At 50.3% G+C, this 17,564-nt stretch overlaps 1 protein-coding gene across 1 annotated transcript; it reads right to left on the bottom strand.

Annotated features, from left to right (window-relative positions):
• Positions 1–1,246: 1,246 nt before the first annotated feature.
• On the bottom strand, positions 1,247–12,343 carry LOC135541203 (otolith matrix protein 1-like). The gene is made up of 10 exons (XM_064967309.1): positions 12,060–12,343; positions 11,732–11,868; positions 11,448–11,550; positions 11,285–11,363; positions 6,761–6,867; positions 6,500–6,674; positions 2,075–2,142; positions 1,728–1,912; positions 1,489–1,648; positions 1,247–1,383 (listed from the first exon to the last, which is right to left on the bottom strand). Exons 1-10 carry the CDS (start codon positions 12,136–12,138, stop codon positions 1,373–1,375), a joined length of 1,104 nt encoding a protein of 367 aa, XP_064823381.1. The 5' UTR covers positions 12,139–12,343; the 3' UTR covers positions 1,247–1,372.
• Between the last annotated feature and the right edge of the window lie 5,221 nt (positions 12,344–17,564).

A 17,564-nucleotide genomic window follows, 5' to 3' on the forward strand; every position in this document is an offset into this window, starting at 1 on the left:
CTGTCCTCCATACCTGTCACTACTCTGTCCTCCATACCTGTCACTACTCTGTCCTCCATACCTGTCACTACTCTGTCCTCCATACCTGTCACTACTCTGTCCTCCATACCTGTCACTACTCTGTCCTCCATCCCTCCATCCTTATCCTCTCCTTTCTTTCAATCGCACCATCCACAGCTTCAAGTCAAATCAGCCGTCAGCAGTGTAAGCAGGCTAAAGGCCCAGGTGTGTGTGTGTGTGTGTGTGTGTGTGTGTGTGTGTGTGTGTGTGTGTGTGTGTGTGTGTGTGTGTGTGTATAAAAACCCCTCATAACAGCGTCTAGAATCTACTTCTTCCAAAGCAAAGATGCCTTTGACAGCATTTTGTCAGCATTTCTTTAATATATTTAAAGAGGTTGCAGAACTACAAATACAAGCAGGTGAAGAGTATTTACACACATGTCTCTTTAGAACAATTTATGTCCTGAAGACAGACAGAAAATACTGTAGTGTCACAGCACCAATATCCCTCCGTAGAGTGAGTTACTCTACGGGTACAACATTAACAAAATATAGAGGTCATAAGGAATTGTTTAGAGAGAACATTCTCCAGAAGAAATTATAGAAAAAAATTGTAATTCCTGTTCATTCAATGATTTACAGTACAAACATAATTTCAGTGGCTTCAAACATCTTATCACATCTCCAATATTTCATCACCTTCCAGGTCAATCAAATCTCTCTGGAGACATGGTTTAACGCAGTCAGCATTTGTTTGAATTGCTGTGTATAGAGTATCATGGATTACTGCTCTGGATAGAAGTTCCTATTTTAGCACAGATCAAGGATCAGCTTACCTTACCAAAATGGAACATGAACCATTATGGTTAAAAACATTAACCTGACCTTAGATCAGTGTCTGGTGGTGACTTACAGCTGTAATCCCCTCTCTGTCAGGTGTAGAGTGACTAGCATGGTGGTTTGCTATACCAACCGTGGGAACGCAGTGAACCAAGGGTACACACACACACACACACACACAGAGTTAATGACATTGATATTTTTTATAGGAGGAAAAGTGACTACTGGAACTGTGTGGGAGGAAATAAACACTCCGGATATCTATGTAGGGAGGGAAGGAGGCGAGGGAAGGATGTAGGGATGGAGGGAGGGAGGGGAGGGGGGCATGTAGGCAGGATGTAGGGAGGGAGGGAGGGGGCATGTAGGGAGGGAGGGAGGGAGTGGGCATGGAGGGAAGGAGGGGAGGGGGGCATGGAGGGAGGAAGTGGGCATGGAGGGAGGGGGGATAAGATATAGAGGGAGGGAAAGAAAGATGTGGAGAGATAGTGAGGGGAGAGATGGAGAGGATGCTGGTTGATTTCTTTCTAGAAGGATCAGCACAAACCTGTGGGAAGAAACACAAGACATGAAAGAATGAAACCACACTGTGTCTCTTTCTCTCTCTCCACTCTCTCTCCACTCTCTCTCCACTCTCTCTCCACTCTCTTACTTTCACACTCGAAGGCCTGCAGGACCGTGGTGTATGTAGGACCCAACCAGGAAGTGTAACGACCCACAACCCTGAGCAGGTGGTGGGTGGAGTCAGAAAACAGGAGATCTGATTGGGTGTAGCCTACTGAGCTGAACATGGTGGTGTTCCCTAACACATTCTATAGAGAGAGAAGAGAGGGGGTGAGATGTCAAAAAAAGTACACACACATACATACTTAGACAAGCGCACACACACACCTGTAGACGTTCCAGGTATTTCCAGACTCTACACTTGTCCTCTAGGCGTACCACCACAGCGTTAGCTGGTACCACAGCCAGGTGACACGTCTCATGGTCAAACGGCCCGGCCTCCCTGCCATCCGGGCACAGCAGCTTCAGGTCCTCCAGTTCCAGGTCCATGGCCCATGATTCCATATTGTTGCCTAGGGTCGAGTAGAAGAATAGGTGAAGTGATGTGGAGGAAGCTGATCAGAAAAACTATGAAATACTGACACTTAGTGTCTCGAGCGAGAAATGCTGAAGTTTGTTTCGAGAGGAGACATTCTGAATGTTGGTGTTTGGTTAGATTTAGATCAGACTCTCACCATACATGTTGTCAGAAATGGTGGTGTGTTTGACAAATGCCACATCGCCCAAATTCTCAGCCACACACCTGGAAGAAAGACTCAAGTCAAACACAGCTAGTTAAATAAGACACTGTCCTCTGGGACACCAGTCCTCTGGGATCCACAGCAATTCTACCTGATTCAACTAATCAAGGGCTAGGTGATTTGTTGACGCGTTACATTTGTAGACTGGTGTTGGAATATATCAAATATGTGGGATGGTTAGGGGCCCCCATGGACTGATTTGAGAAACTTTCAAGAAGGAGAAATAGATCCTTTCCTCCTCTCGTCTCATCCCTATCGCCTCTCCTCCTCTCCTCTCTTCCCTACCTCAGTGCCCCAGCCTCTCCCTCTCTCCTCTCCTCCCTACCTCAGTGCCCCAGCCTCTCCCTCTCTCCCTCTCTCCTCCCTATCTCAGTGCCCCAGCCTCTCCCTCTCTCCTCCCTACCTCAGTGCCCCAGCCTCTCCCTCTCTCCTCCCTACCTCAGTGCCCCAGCCTCTCCCTCTCTCCTCCCTACCTCGGTGCCCCAGCCTCTCCCTCTCTCCGCCCTACATTTACATTACATTTAAGTTATTTAGCAGACGCTCTTATCCAGAGCGACTTACAAATTGGTGAATTCACCTTCTGACATCCAGTGGAACAGCCACTTTACAATAGTGCATCTAAATCATTTAAGGGGGGGGGGTGAGAAGGATTACTTTATCCTATCCTAGGTATTCTTTGAAGAGGTGGGGTTTCAGGTGTCTCCGGAAGGTGGTGATTGACTCCGCTGTCCTGGCGTCGTGAGGGAGTTTGTTCCACCATTGGGGGGCCAGAGCAGCGAACAGTTTTGACTGGGCTGAGCGGGAACTGTACTTCCTCAGTGGTAGGGAGGCGAGCCTCAGTGCCCCAGCCTCTCCTCCTCTCTTCCCTACCTCAGTGCCCCAGCCTCTCCTCCTCAACTCAGTGCCCCAGACTCTCCTCCCTACCTTAGTGCCCCAGCTTCTCTTCTCCTCCTCTTCCTCTCTTCCCTACCACAGTGCCCCAGCCTCTCCTCCCTACCTCAGTGCCCCAGCTTCTCTTCTCCTCCTCTTCCTCTCTTCCCTACCTCAGTGCCCTAGCCTCTCCCTCTCTCCTATTCTCCCTACCTCAGTGCCCCAGCCTCTCCCTCTCTCTTCCCTACCTCAGTGCCCCAGCCTCTCCCTCTCTCCTCCCTACCTTAGTGCCCCAGCCTCTCCTCCCTACCTCAGTGCCCCAGCTTCTCTTCTCCTCCTCTTCCTCTCTTCCCTACCTCAGTGCCCTAGCCTCTCCCTCTCTCCTCTCCTCCCTACCTCAGTGCCCCAGCCTCTCCCTCTCTCCTCTCCTCCCTACCACAGTGCCCCAGCCTCTCCTCCTTGCCATCTCTCCTCTCCTCCCTACCTCAGTGCCCCAGCCTCTCCCTCTCTCCCTCTCCTCCTCTCCCTCTCCTCCCTACCTCTGTGCCCAAGCCTCTCCTCCTCTTCCTCTCCTCCCTACCTCAGTGCCCCAGCCTCTCCTCCTTGCCATCTCTCCTCTCCTCCCTACCTCAGTGCCCCAGCCTCTCCCTCTCTCCCTCTCCTCCTCTCCCTCTCCTCCCTACCTCTGTGCCCAAGCCTCTCCTCCTCTTCCTCTCCTCCCTACCTCAGTGCCCCAGCCTCTCCTCCTTGCCATCTCTCCTCTCCTCCCTACCTCAGTGCCCCAGCCTCTCCCTCTCTCCCTATCCTCCTCTCCTTCTCCTCCCTACCACAGTGCCCCAGTCTCTCCTCCTCTCCCTCTCCTCCCTACCTCTGTGCCCAAGCCTCTCCTCCTCTCCCTCTCCTCCCTACCTCAGTGCCCCAGCCTCTCCTCCCTACCTCGGAGCACCAGCTTCTCTTCCTTACCTCAGTGCCCTAGTCTCTCCTCCTCTCCACCCTACCTCAGTGCCCCAGCCTCTCCTCCTCTCCACCCTACCTCAGTGCCCTAGTCTCTCCTCCTCTCCACCCTACCTCAGTGCCCCAGCCTCTCCTCCCTACCACAGTGCCCCAGCCTCTCCTCTCTACCTAAGTGTCCCAGCCTCTCCTCCTCTCCTCCCTTTCTCAGTGCTCCAGCCTCTCCTCCCTACCTCAGTGCCCCAGCCTCTCCTCCTCTCCTCCCTATCTCAGTGTCCCAGCCTCTCCTCCTCTCCTCCTACCTCAGTGTCCCAGCCTCTCCTCCTCTCCTCCCCTCCCTACCTCAGTGCCCCAGCCTCTCCTCCTCTCCTCCCCTCCCTACCTCAGTGCCCCAGCCTCTTCTCCTCTCCTCCCTCAGTGTCCCAGCCTCTCCTCCTCTCCTCCCTACCTCAGTGCCCCAGCCTTTCCTCCCTACCTCAGTGCCCCAGCCTCTCCTCATCTCCTCCCTACCTCAGTGCCCCAGCCTCTCCTCCTCTCCCCCTACCTCAGTGCCCCAGCCTCTCCTCCCTATCTCAGTGCCTCAGCCTATCCTCATCTCCTCCCTACCTCAGTGCCCCAGCCTCTCCCTCTCTCCCTCTCCTCCTCTCCCTCTCCTCCCTACCTCTGTGCCCAAGCCTCTCCTCCTCTTCCTCTCCTCCCTACCTCAGTGCCCCAGCCTCTCCTCCTTGCCATCTCTCCTCTCCTCCCTACCTCAGTGCCCCAGCCTCTCCCTCTCTCCCTATCCTCCTCTCCTTCTCCTCCCTACCACAGTGCCCCAGTCTCTCCTCCTCTCCCTCTCCTCCCTACCTCTGTGCCCAAGCCTCTCCTCCTCTCCCTCTCCTCCCTACCTCAGTGCCCCAGCCTCTCCTCCCTACCTCGGAGCACCAGCTTCTCTTCCTTACCTCAGTGCCCTAGTCTCTCCTCCTCTCCACCCTACCTCAGTGCCCCAGCCTCTCCTCCTCTCCACCCTACCTCAGTGCCCTAGTCTCTCCTCCTCTCCTCCTACCTCAGTGTCCCAGCCTCTCCTCCTCTCCTCCCCTCCCTACCTCAGTGCCCCAGCCTCTCCTCCTCTCCTCCCCTCCCTACCTCAGTGCCCCAGCCTCTTCTCCTCTCCTCCCTCAGTGTCCCAGCCTCTCCTCCTCTCCTCCCTACCTCAGTGCCCCAGCCTCTCCTCCCTACCTCAGTGCCCCAGCCTCTCCTCCTCTCCTCCCTACCTCAGTGCCCCAGCCTTTCCTCCCTACCTCAGTGCCCCAGCCTCTCCTCATCTCCTCCCTACCTCAGTGCCCCAGCCTCTCCTCATCTCCTCCCTACCTCAGTGCCCCAGCCTCTCCTCCTCTCCCCCCTACCTCAGTGCCCCAGCCTTTCCTCCCTACCTCAGTGCCCCAGCCTCTCCTCATCTCCTCCCTACCTCAGTGCCCCAGCCTTTCCTCCCTACCTCAGTGCCCCAGCCTCTCCTCATCTCCTCCCTACCTCAGTGCCCCAGCCTCTCCTCATCTCCTCCCTACCTCAGTGCCCCAGCCTCTCCTCCTCTCCCCCCTACCTCAGTGCCCCAGCCTCTCCTCCCTATCTCAGTGCCTCAGCCTCTCCTCATCTCCTCCCTACCTCAGTGCCCCAGCCTCTCCTCCCTACCTCAGTGCCTCAGCCTCTCCTCATCTCCTCCCTACCTCAGTGCCCCAGCCTCTCCTCCTCTCCCCCCTACCTCAGTGCCCCAGCCTCTCCTCATCTCCCCCCTACCTCAGTGCCCCAGCCTTTCCTCCCTACCTCAGTGCCCCAGCCTCTCCTCCTCTCCCCCCTACCTCAGTGCCCCAGCCTCTCCTCCCTATCTCAGTGCCTCAGCCTCTCCTCATCTCCTCCCTACCTCAGTGCCCCAGCCTCTCCTCCCTACCTCAGTGCCCCAGCCTTTCCTCCCTACCTCAGTGCCCCAGCCTCTCCTCATCTCCTCCCTACCTCAGTGCCCCAGCCTCTCCTCCTCTCCCCCTACCTCAGTGCCCCAGCCTCTCCTCCCTATCTCAGTGCCTCAGCCTCTCCTCATCTCCTCCCTTCCTCAGTGCCCCAGCCTCTCCTCCCTACCTCAGTGCCCCAGCCTCTCCTCCTCTCCCCCTACCTCAGTGCTCCAGCCTCTCCTCCTTACCTCAGTGCCCCAGCCTCTCCTCCTCTCCCCCTACCTCAGTGCCCCAGCCTCTCCTCCTCTCCCCCCTACCTCAGTGTCCCAGCCTCTCCTCATCTCCTCCCTACCTCAGTGCCTCAGCCTCTCCTCCTCTCCTCCCTACCTCAGTGCCCCAGCCTTTCCTCCCTACCTCAGTGCCTCAGCCTCTCCTCATCTCCTCCCTACCTCAGTGCCCCAGCCTCTCCTCATCTCCTCCCTACCTCAGTGCCCCAGCCTCTCCTCATCTCCTCCCTACCTCAGTGCCCCACCCTCTCCTCATCTCCTCCCTACCTCAGTGCTCCAGCCTCTCCTCCTTACCTCAGTGTCCCAGCCTCTCCTCCTCTCCACCCTACCTCAGTGCCCCAGCCTCTCCATAGTGTCTCTCTCGGTGGTTGTTAACACATATATGTCTCTCGTTGTCGTCTCCTATGCAGGCTTCACACAGGTTCTTAGGGTTGTTTCCTCTGGGGTCGTGTTCTCTGTCCTTTACTCCTGGTACACAGCTGTAGCCAAAGAAGTCCCCCACCGCTGGAGGGACACACAATAACACCAACAATACACACACAGAGTCGGGGCCACACAACCCCCCCCCCCCCCACACACACAGGTCTCACCTTTAGGAAAGTTGCATTGTTCATCAACACTGATCTGTGAGGTGTTGACCAGGAAGCCAATAGGAACAGTCCAGCCCACCGTGGTACGGATCCCTGGGTGACAGGAGCTACAATATCCAATCAATCAATGAGTCAATCATTCAAATCGCAAAGTTGGTGTGGAAGAGGCAACGTTTTTTCCCCGCTGTCTATAAGAACAAGCCACCTGGTACCGACAACCTGGATGGTCAATTGCTGAAACTGGATTCCTCTTTGCCACATCTTCAATTTAAGCCTAGAAGACAGTATGTGCCCTCAGGCCTTGAGGAACGAAAGGGTCATTCCGCTATCCACGTATAGCAAAGCACCAATATAGTATAGCCACCAGTATAGCAACAGCCGACCAATGAGCCTGTTCCCGGTGCTTAGCAAACCACCCTTTAATGTTTCAAACAGCCGGCCAATGAGCCTGTTCCCGGTGCTTAGCAAACCACCCTTTAATGGTTCAAACAGCTGACCAATGAGCCTGTTCCCGGTGCTTAGCAAACCACCCTTTAATGGTTCAAACAGCCGACCAATGAGCCTGTTCCCGGTGCTTAGCAAAGCACCCTTTAATGGTTACAACAGCCGACCAATGAGCCTGTTCCCGGTGCTTAGCAAAGCACCCTTTAATGGTTACAACAGCCGACCATTGAGCCTGTTCCCGGTGCTTAGCAAAGCACCCTTTAATGGTTACAACAGCCGACCATTGAGCCTGTTACCAGTGCTTAGCAAAGCACCCTTTAATGGTTACAACAGCCGACCAATGAGCCTGTTCCCGGTGCTTAGCAAACCACCCTTTAATGGTTCAAACAGCCGACCAATGAGCCTGTTCCCGGTGCTTAGCAAAGCACCCTTTAATGGTTACAACAGCCGACCAATGAGCCTGTTCCCGGTGCTTAGCAAAGCACCCTTTAATGGTTACAACAGCCGGCCAATGAGCCTGTTCCCGGTGCTTAGCAAAGCACCCTTTAATGGTTACAACAGCCGACCATTGAGCCTGTTACCAGTGCTTAGCAAAGCACCCTTTAATGGTTACAACAGCCGACCAATGAGCCTGTTCCCGGTGCTTAGCAAACCACCCTTTAATGGTTCAAACAGCCAACCAATGAGCCTGTTCCCGGTGCTTAGCAAAGCACCCTTTAATGGTTACAACAGCCGACCAATGAGCCTGTTCCCGGTGCTTAGCAAAACACCCTTTAATGGTTCAAACAGCTGACCAATGAGCCTGTTCCCGGTGCTTAGCAAAGCACCCTTTAATGGTTCAAACAGCCGACCAATGAGCCTGTTCCCGGTGCTTAGCAAAGCACCCTTTAATGGTTACAACAGCCGACCAATGAGCCTGTTCCCGGTGCTTAGCAAAGCACCCTTTAATGGTTACAACAGCCGACCAATGAGCCTGTTCCCGGTGCTTAGCAAAGCACCCTTTAATGGTTTCCCACAGCCGACCAATGAGCCTGTTCCCGGTGCTTAGCAAACCACCCTTTAATCGTTCAAACAGCCGACCAATGAGCCTGTTCCTGGTGCTTAGCAAACCACCCTTTAATGGTTACAACAGCCGACCAATGAGCCTGTTACCGGTGCTTAGCATACCACCCTTTAATGGTTACAACAGCCGACCAATGAGCCTGTTACCGGTGCTTAGCAAACCACCCTTTAATGGTTACAACAGCCGACCAATGAGCCTGTTACCGGTGCTTAGCAAACCACCCTTTAATGGTTACAACAGCCGACCAATGAGCCTGTTACCGGTGCTTAGCAAACCACCCTTTAATGGTTCAAACAGCCGACCAATGAGCCTGTTACCGGTACTTAGCAAACCACCCTTTAATGGTTCAAACAGCCGACCAATGAGCCTGTTACCGGTACTTAGCAAACCACCCTTTAATGGTTCAAACAGCCGACCAATGAGCCTGTTACCGGTGCTTAGCAAACTTTATGAAATGATCGTGTTTGACCAAATACAATGTTATTTTACAGAAAACTAATTAACAACACTGTATTTACACTGTATTTCTGATCAATTTGATGTTATTTTAAAGGACAACATTTTTTGCTTTTCTTTCAAAAACAAGGACATTTCTAATTGACCCCAAACTTTGAACGGTAGTGTACTTTCCGCATGACGACCGGGAAGGGCACTCAACATGCACGGCACTGACACTAATGACTGATGATCGGCTGAAACTATTTGATAAGAAGAAGATTGTGGGAGCTGTTTTGTTAGATTTCAGTGCAGGTTTTTGATATCATTGATCATGACCTATTACTGATAAAAACGTAGGCGTTATGGATTTACATCCTAATCATGGATTCAGAGTGATCTAATAGAACACAGAGGGTTTTCTTTAATGAAAGATGCAAATTAAATTGAGTGTGATATACCGCAGGGCAGTTTTTACTAATGACCTTCCACTGGCCTTGAATAAAGCCTGTGTGTCTATGTACGCTGACGACTCAACCGAATACACATCAGCTACAACAGTAGAATAAATAACTGACACCCTTAGTATAGAGCTCCTGTCCATTTTAGAATGGTAACTAGCAATAGGCTGGTGCTAAGTATCAAAAACGAAAAACATTGTTTTTGGGATAAATCACTAACTCAACCCTAAATCTCATCGAGATCTATTATTGAATAATGTGGTGATTGAGCAGGATGATGAGATTAAACTGCTGGGTCTAACCCTAGATAGCAAGCTGTCATGGTCAAAACATATCGACTACAGTGCCTTGCGAAAGTATTCGGCCCCCTTGAACTTTGCAACCTTTTGCCACATTTCAGGCTTCAAACATAAAGATATAAAACTGTATTTTTTTGTGAAGAATCAACAACAAGTGGGACACAATCATGAAGTGGAACGACATTTATTGGATATTTCAAACTTTTTTAACAAATCAAAAACTGAAAAATTGGGCGTGCAAAATTATTCAGCCCCTTTACTTTCAGTGCAGCAAACTCTCTCCAGAAGTTCAGTGAGGATCTCTGAATGATCCAATGTTGACCTAAATGACTAATGATGATAAATACAATCCACCTGTGTGTAATCAAGTCTCCGTATAAATGCACCTGCACTGTGATAGTCTCAGAGGTCCGTTAAAAGCGCAGAGAGCATCATGAAGAACAAGGAACACACCAGGCAGGTCCGAGATACTGTTGTGAAGAAGTTTAAAGCCGGATTTGGATACAAAAAGATTTCCCAAGCTTTAAACATCCGAAGGAGCACTGTGCAAGCGATAATATTGAAATGGAAGGAGTATCAGACCACTGCAAATCTACCAAGACCTGGCCGTCCCTCTAAACTTTCAGCTCATACAAGGAGAAGACTGATCAGAGATGCAGCCAAGAGGCCCATGATCACTCTGGATGAACTGCAGAGATCTACAGCTGAGGTAGGAGACTCTGTCCATAGGACAACAATCAGTCGTATATTGCACAAGTCTGGCCTTTATGGAAGAGTGGCAAGAAGAAAGCCATTTCTTAAAGATATCCATAAAAAGTGTTGTTTAAAGTTTGCCACAAGCCACCTGGGAGACACACCAAACATGTGGAAGAAGGTGCTCTGCTCAGATGAAACCAAAATTGAACTTTTTGGAAACAATGCAAAACGTTATGTTTGGCGTAAAAGCAACACAGCTCATCACCATGAACACACCATCCCCACTGTCAAACATGGTGGTGGCAGCATCGTGGTTTGGGCCTGCTTTTCTTCAGCAGGGACAGGGAAGATGGTTAAAATTGATGGGAAGATGGATGGAGCCAAATACAGGACCATTCTGGAAGAAAACCTGATGGAGTCTGCAAAAGACCTGAGACTGGGACAGAGATTTGTCTTCCAACAAGACACTGATCCAAAACATAAAGCAAAATCTACAATGGAATGGTTCAAAAATAAACATATCCAGGTGTTAGAATGGCCAAGTCAAAGTCCAGACCTGAATCCAATCGAGAATCTGTGGAAAGAACTGAAAACTGCTGTTCACAAATGCTCTCCATCCAACCTCACTGAGCTCGAGCTGTTTTGCAAGGAGGAATGGGAAAAGTCTTGTATAATGTGTTGCATAATGTGTTGTATTAAGTATTTTATATTGTATTATGTGTTGTATTAAGTATTGTATGATGTATATTGTATTATGTGTTGTATTAAGGATTGTATGATGTATATTGTATTATGTGTTGCATTAAGGATTGTATGATGTATATTGTATTATGTGTTGTATTAAGGATTGTATGATGTATATTGTATTATGTGTTGTATTAAGGATTGTATGATGTATATTGTATTATGTGTTGTATTAAGGATTGTATGATGTATATTGTATTATGCATTGCAGTATGTATTGTATTATATTTTGTATTGTATTATATATTGTATTATAGTGTTATGTATACTATGTAATTATTTATTTGTTTGGACCTCAGGAAGAGAAGCCACTGCCTTGGATCCTAATCAAATCAAATAAAAATCTAACAAACAATCAATCAATCCGTCTATCTGTTCTCACCTGCGTTCATGCATCTCCAACAGGGACAGGTCACTGGAGGAGCGACGAGCCAGAGCTACAACATAGTAGCTGATGCCATCTGAGAGAGCAGACAGGATAAGGTAAGACAGGTTCAACTTTTACACATGGTTTCCTTCTCCCCGTCTCCCCCCTCCTCACTCACCCACTCCGTTGTAAGACTCTCCAGCAGCCAGTTCTAGTCCAAAGCACCAGCCAGCTGTGTATATGTCATCAGCAAACATGGATGCTGCATCCGCTGTACCATTCTGAACAGACATAGGTCATATTACATGTTGCACAATTCAACTACACTTTCTCTACAGGTCGTTTAAGGTTGCACAATTCTGGTAACTTTCCAGAAATCCCGGTTGTAGGGTTCCCAGATTTCCTGTGAATTTTTTTGTAATTCCATGGATTTCTGCAGCCCAAAGGCTGTTTGCCACACACCTTGATCTTCTCCATGCAGTCTGTGGGACTCTGGCCACGGACACACAGCAGCGTTCCTCTGATATTCCGGGCTTTAGCACTCCCAGCCAGGTCCAGACACTTCTGCTCCTCTGCCTCCGACACTACACACCAGGAGACTGGGAAAGACAAGGAATGTTGAACTGTGTTCAACTTTATTCTCACTGGAGAAAAACAGGTACAAGCATTGTACCTTCGCACCTGTTGCAAATGCTACAGAAATTCTCAATAGCCTTCACATTATGATGAGGTTCATCATAACCGGGGTGAAAACACAGAATACATCTGACCTAAAGACTCCCAGACTTACCAGAGGTTTTCTGAGTGGAGAAAGAGATGAATGAGAAGAGGAGAAGAGTCATGGCCAGCCTTCTGTCCCGATGAATCATGTCGACTGACAAAATCAGAGAAATCTTCTCCCTCTCAAACACACTCTGTGAAGACGAAATCTCCTCTCACACACGAGACACTCCAACGGAACGCTACAGTGGAGAAACCAGTAACCTGAGGTTTTATCAGGAAAAAATGCTTTCACATCGACCCCCTCTTATACCCTTGTTCTTAGGAACCCTCAAGCGGAGAGATGGATGTGGGAAGGGGGAGAGGGGGGGGGGGGTGTCAGGTAAGAAGAAAACATTTCATTATTCTCCTCCATTCCAAAAATTCTAACCCCTGGTAGATAATCTCCTGATAGCTGTCTAACGTTTCTCTTTCAATTATCCCCTTAGCTTTAGAAAGCGAGAGGAGGGGAGAGAGAGATGGGAGGAGATGGGGAAAGAGAGGGAAAGGAGAGGAGAAATGCAAGGGGAGAGGAAGAGAAAGAGAAAGAGAGAGAGAGGGTAGAGAGAGGTAGAGGAGGGGAGTTGACAGAGAGAGAGAGGGGAGGGAGAAGAGAAGGAGGGAAGAGGAGAGGAAGAGAACGAGAGAGAGAGAGGGTAGAGAGAGGTAGAGGAAAGGGGAGGTGATGGAGAGAGAGAGAGGAGGGAGAAGAGAAGGTGAAGAGAAGGAGGGAAGAGGAGAGGTAGAGGAGGGGAGAGAGGGTAGAGAGAGGTAGAGGGGAGAGAGAGGGTAGAGAGAGGTAAAGGAGGGGAGAGAGAGGGTAGAGAGTGGTAGAGGAAGAGAGAGAGTGTAGAGGTAGAGGAGGGGAGAGAGAGGGTAGAGAGAGGTAGAGGAAGAGAGAGAGGGTAGAGAGAGGTAGAGGAGGGGAGAGAGAGTGTAGAGAGAGGTAGAGGAAGAGAGAGAGGGGGTAGAGAGAGGTAGAGGAAGAGAGAGAGAGGGTAGAGAGAGGTAGAGAAAGAGAGAGAGAGAGAGGGTAGAAAGAGGTAGAGGAAGGAATGGAAGTTGATGGAGAGGGTGGGGGAAAACAGAGAGAGGGGAGGAAAGGTAGAGTGGTAGAGGAGGGAAGGGGAGGCAGGCTGACTACTTGGCTTGGCATACCCTCTCCAGTACACCTGGCATATCCCAGCAATCTCTCTAATTAAAAGAGTGACGCAGACAGAGTGTCTCTGTGTGGAAGTCTGGTGGGATGCCTTGCCAAGGAGAGTGGATACTCCCTGTCCCCCGCTCTGCCTGGGCTGAGATTAAAGATGTAGCCTGGCCACCATAACAGGCTGTGTATTGTTCAGGTGTACGGCAGCCAGTCAAGGAAAACGTATTGGCTATCTGATACCGCTTCCCCTCTCTCTGGGTCTCAGCTCACAAGCAGGCAGGTACACATACACGCACAGACACATGTACATAATGTCTAGCTCTACCTAATATAATATAATAATATATCCCATTTAGCAGACGCTTTTGTCCAAAGCGACTTACAAGTCGGCTGGGGCCACTACTTTTACATATGGGTGGCCCCAGCGGGAATCGAACCCACGACGCTTGGCGTTGCAAGCGCCATGCTCTACCGACTGAGCCACACAGGACTCAAGAGCCACCTTGACTTAAGAGATTTTAAATCTTGTTTCTACATCTGGAATAGGCTCAAAACTGGTAAAACCACTAGAAACAACAGTACCATAAAATCATGTGTTTGTTACCCAAACCGCTTTAACTATTGCATCCAGGGGTGCAACTTTCACTGGGGACCGGGGGGGGCAGTCTGAAATTGCCCCCCCCCCCCAATTTCATCATTGGAGTGTGATACAAAACGAGGAAACAGTGTGCTTTAGGACCATGCGGACGCCTCAGAGCGGTCGGTAGGCTGTTTCCAGTGATTATCCGACTGGAAAAGACGTCATTAAAAAAGAGTTATTGTGATGATCAGAGGCCGGTGCTCCCGGGGATGTGAAGGCTCCTGAAGCACAAGAAGAGAGGGAACAACCTTTTAAATTGTGGCCACAAGATTTTTGGTTGTAGCTAATGGGGATGAGCTAAGAAGAGGAAAATGTCAGTCAAAGCTGCAGTTGAGCTTAATGGAGGGAAGTGGCCCTAATGCAAACAAGTAAAATAGCACAATCGATATGGATGCAGTCCATATTGATCAACAGTCTAATGTCAAAGCCTCTATAAAGGGCCTAGTGGTTGAGGCCAGGGGTCGGTTTGATATTGGGCAATATGTTTAGTAAAGGTAGGCTACCTGTATGTTGGCTGTAAGGCATTGCCTATATTGGTGAAGACTTTGGTGTAGATCTGGTTTCAGAACTGAAGGGTCCTACTGCTCCTGAATCAGTCAAAGCCGCATAGAAGGCCACCTTCGGTCTGTCTGTGAATGCAGGAGAGAAAGTATAATTAGGGCAATTCACTGAAAACACTCAGAAACTTTACTTAGTTTCTAATGAGGTGTTTTTTGAAAGTGTAGAGAAATTCTCCAATACCATAATTGAACAACATGGGAACAAGTGAAGTTTTCAGAAAATGTTTCACCTCTCTTTACCTCCTCCTCCTTGCCCTTCATTTTCATTCTATGATACAATGAGGAACAATATACCCTATTTAAATTTCTGGTGGCCAAAAAAAATACAGATTTTCCTTTTGACTCAAATCTGCATACGGTATCTTTCTTCACATTTGTACTCAACATGTATTTCATTGCTTTCTATAAAGGCATGTTCTGTCATATTAAATACAGTACATTACCAGTATTCTTGGTATTTAGCTCCTCCACCTTCCTCTCACTCAGTCTTGCTGCCAATGCTAGAATGATATCAGCTTACCTCACAGTTAAAACTGAGAGACACATAAAGTGACCAACCCACTGTAGAACGTGAACTGATACACACGATCGTATTAGCATTTTCACTCTCACTGGCAGTCAATCCAATTCAACTTTATTAGTCATCTTGATTCTCCCACTAATTCAAGAATACGCTTTTCTACACTACCTGTGTTCTACACTACCTGTGTTCTACACTACCTGTGTTCTACACTACCTGTGTTCTACACTACCTGTGTCACTGGCTTACAGTCTGGCCCCCATATTCCACAGCTCCACTCTCTGTTCAACGACCATGTCTCTCAGCGCTCTCAGCTCAGCCCTGACATCAGGTGGTTTGGTCGTGCGTTCACCTGTCGTGCCTGTAGCTTCAGTTCTTTATCTGAAATTCACTCACCATATTCTGTTCCCCTGTCCGTTGAGTGATGTCTTTCTCTCTGACCTCTCCTCTCTCCTCCTGAGTCCATGTCCCAGACAGACAGAACACCCTCCTCTCTCCTCCTGAGTCCATGTCCCAGACAGACAGAACACCCTCCTCCTGAGTCCATGTCCCAGACAGACAGAACACTCTCCTCCTGAGTCCATGTTCCAGACAGACAGAACACCCTCCTCTCTCCTCCTGAGTCCATGTCCCAGACAGACAGAACACTCTCCTCCTGAGTCCATGTCCCAGACAGACAGAACACCCTCCTCTCTCCTCCTGAGTCCATGTCCCAGACAGACAGAACACCCTCCTCCTGAGTCCATGTCCCAGACAGACAGAACACTCTCCTCCTGAGTCCATGTCCCAGACAGACAGAACACCCTCCTCTCTCCTCCTGAGTCCATGTCCCAGACAGACAGAACACCCTCCTCCTGAGTCCATGTTCCAGACAGACAGAACACCCTCGACTCTCCTCCTGAGGCCATGTTCCAGACAGACAGAACACCCTCCTCCTGAGTCTATGTCCCAGACAGACAGAACACCCTCCTCTCTCTTCCTGAGTCCATGTTCCAGACAGCCTCGGGAGGAGAGTCGAGGGTGTTCTGTCTGTCTGGAACATGGCCTCAGGAGGAGAGTGTTCTGTCTGTCTGGAACATGGACTCAGGAGGAGAGTGTTCTGTCTGTCTGGAACATGGACTCAGGAGGAGAGTGTTCTGTCTGTCTGGAACATGGACTCAGGAGGAGGGTGTTCTGTCTGTCTGGAACATGGCCTCAGGAGGAGAGTGTTCTGTCTGTCTGGAACATGGACTCAGGAGGAGAGTGTTCTGTCTGTCTGGAACATGGACTCAGGAGGAGGGTGTTCTGTCTGTCTGGGGCATGGACTCGGGAGGAGGGTGTTCTGTCTGTCTGGAACATGGACTCAGGAGGAGGGTGTTCTGTCTGTCTGGAACATGGCCTCAGGAGGAGGGTGTTCTGTCTGTCTGGAACATGGACTCAGGAGGAGAGAGGAGGGTGTTCTGTCTGTCTGGAACATGGACTCAGGAGGAGAGTGTTCTGTCTGTCTGGAACATGGACTCAGGAGGAGAGTGTTCTGTCTGTCTGGAACATGGACTCAGGAGGAGAGTGTTCTGTCTGTCTGGAACATGGACTCAGGAGGAGGGTGTTCTGTCTGTCTGGAACATGGCCTCAGGAGGAGAGTGTTCTGTCTGTCTGGAACATGGACTCAGGAGGAGAGTGTTCTGTCTGTCTGGAACATGGACTCAGGAGGAGGGTGTTCTGTCTGTCTGGGGCATGGACTCGGGAGGAGGGTGTTCTGTCTGTCTGGAACATGGACTCAGGAGGAGGGTGTTCTGTCTGTCTGGAACATGGCCTCAGGAGGAGGGTGTTCTGTCTGTCTGGAACATGGCCTCAGGAGGAGGGTGTTCTGTCTATGTTCCAGACAGACAGAACACCCTCGACTCTCCTCCTGAGTCCATGTTCCAGACAGACAGAACACCCTCCTCTCTCCTCCCGAGTCCATGTTCCAGACAGACAGAACACCCTCCTCTCTCCTCCTGAGTCCATGCCCCAGACAGACAGAACACTCTCCTCCTGAGGCCATGTTCCAGACAGACAGAACACCCTCCTCCCGAGTCCATGCCCCAGACAGACAGAACACCCTCCTCCTGAGTCCATGTTCCAGACAGACAGAACACCCTCCTCTCTCCTCCCGAGTCCATGTTCCAGACAGACAGAACACCCTCCTCCCGAGTCCATGTTCCAGACAGACAGAACACCCTCCTCTCTCCTCCTGAGGCCATGTTCCAGACAGACAGAACACCCTCCTCCCGAGTCCATGTTCCAGACAGACAGAACACCCTCCTCCTGAGGCCATGTTCCAGACAGACAGAACACCCTCCTCCCGAGTCCATGCCCCAGACAGACAGAACACCCTCCTCCTGAGTCCATGTTCCAGACAGACAGAACACCCTCCTCCCGAGTCCATGTTCCAGACAGAACACCCTCCTCCCGAGTCCATGTTCCAGACAGACAGAACACCCTCCTCCTGAGTCCATGCCCCAGACAGACAGAACACTCTCCTCCTGAGTCCATGCCCCAGACAGACAGAACACCCTCCTCCTGAGGCCATGTTCCAGACAGACAGAACAGCAACACAAGCAGAGCTACAGCACCCCTCATTCTGAAACAATGCTTCTTCAGATATGATATAGTCTACAGAGCTCAGTTCCCTTCCTTATACACAG

The sequence above is a fragment of the Oncorhynchus masou genome, chromosome 6, assembly GCF_036934945.1.
Source record: "Oncorhynchus masou masou isolate Uvic2021 chromosome 6, UVic_Omas_1.1, whole genome shotgun sequence".
NCBI classification, from domain to species: domain Eukaryota; kingdom Metazoa; phylum Chordata; class Actinopteri; order Salmoniformes; family Salmonidae; genus Oncorhynchus; species Oncorhynchus masou.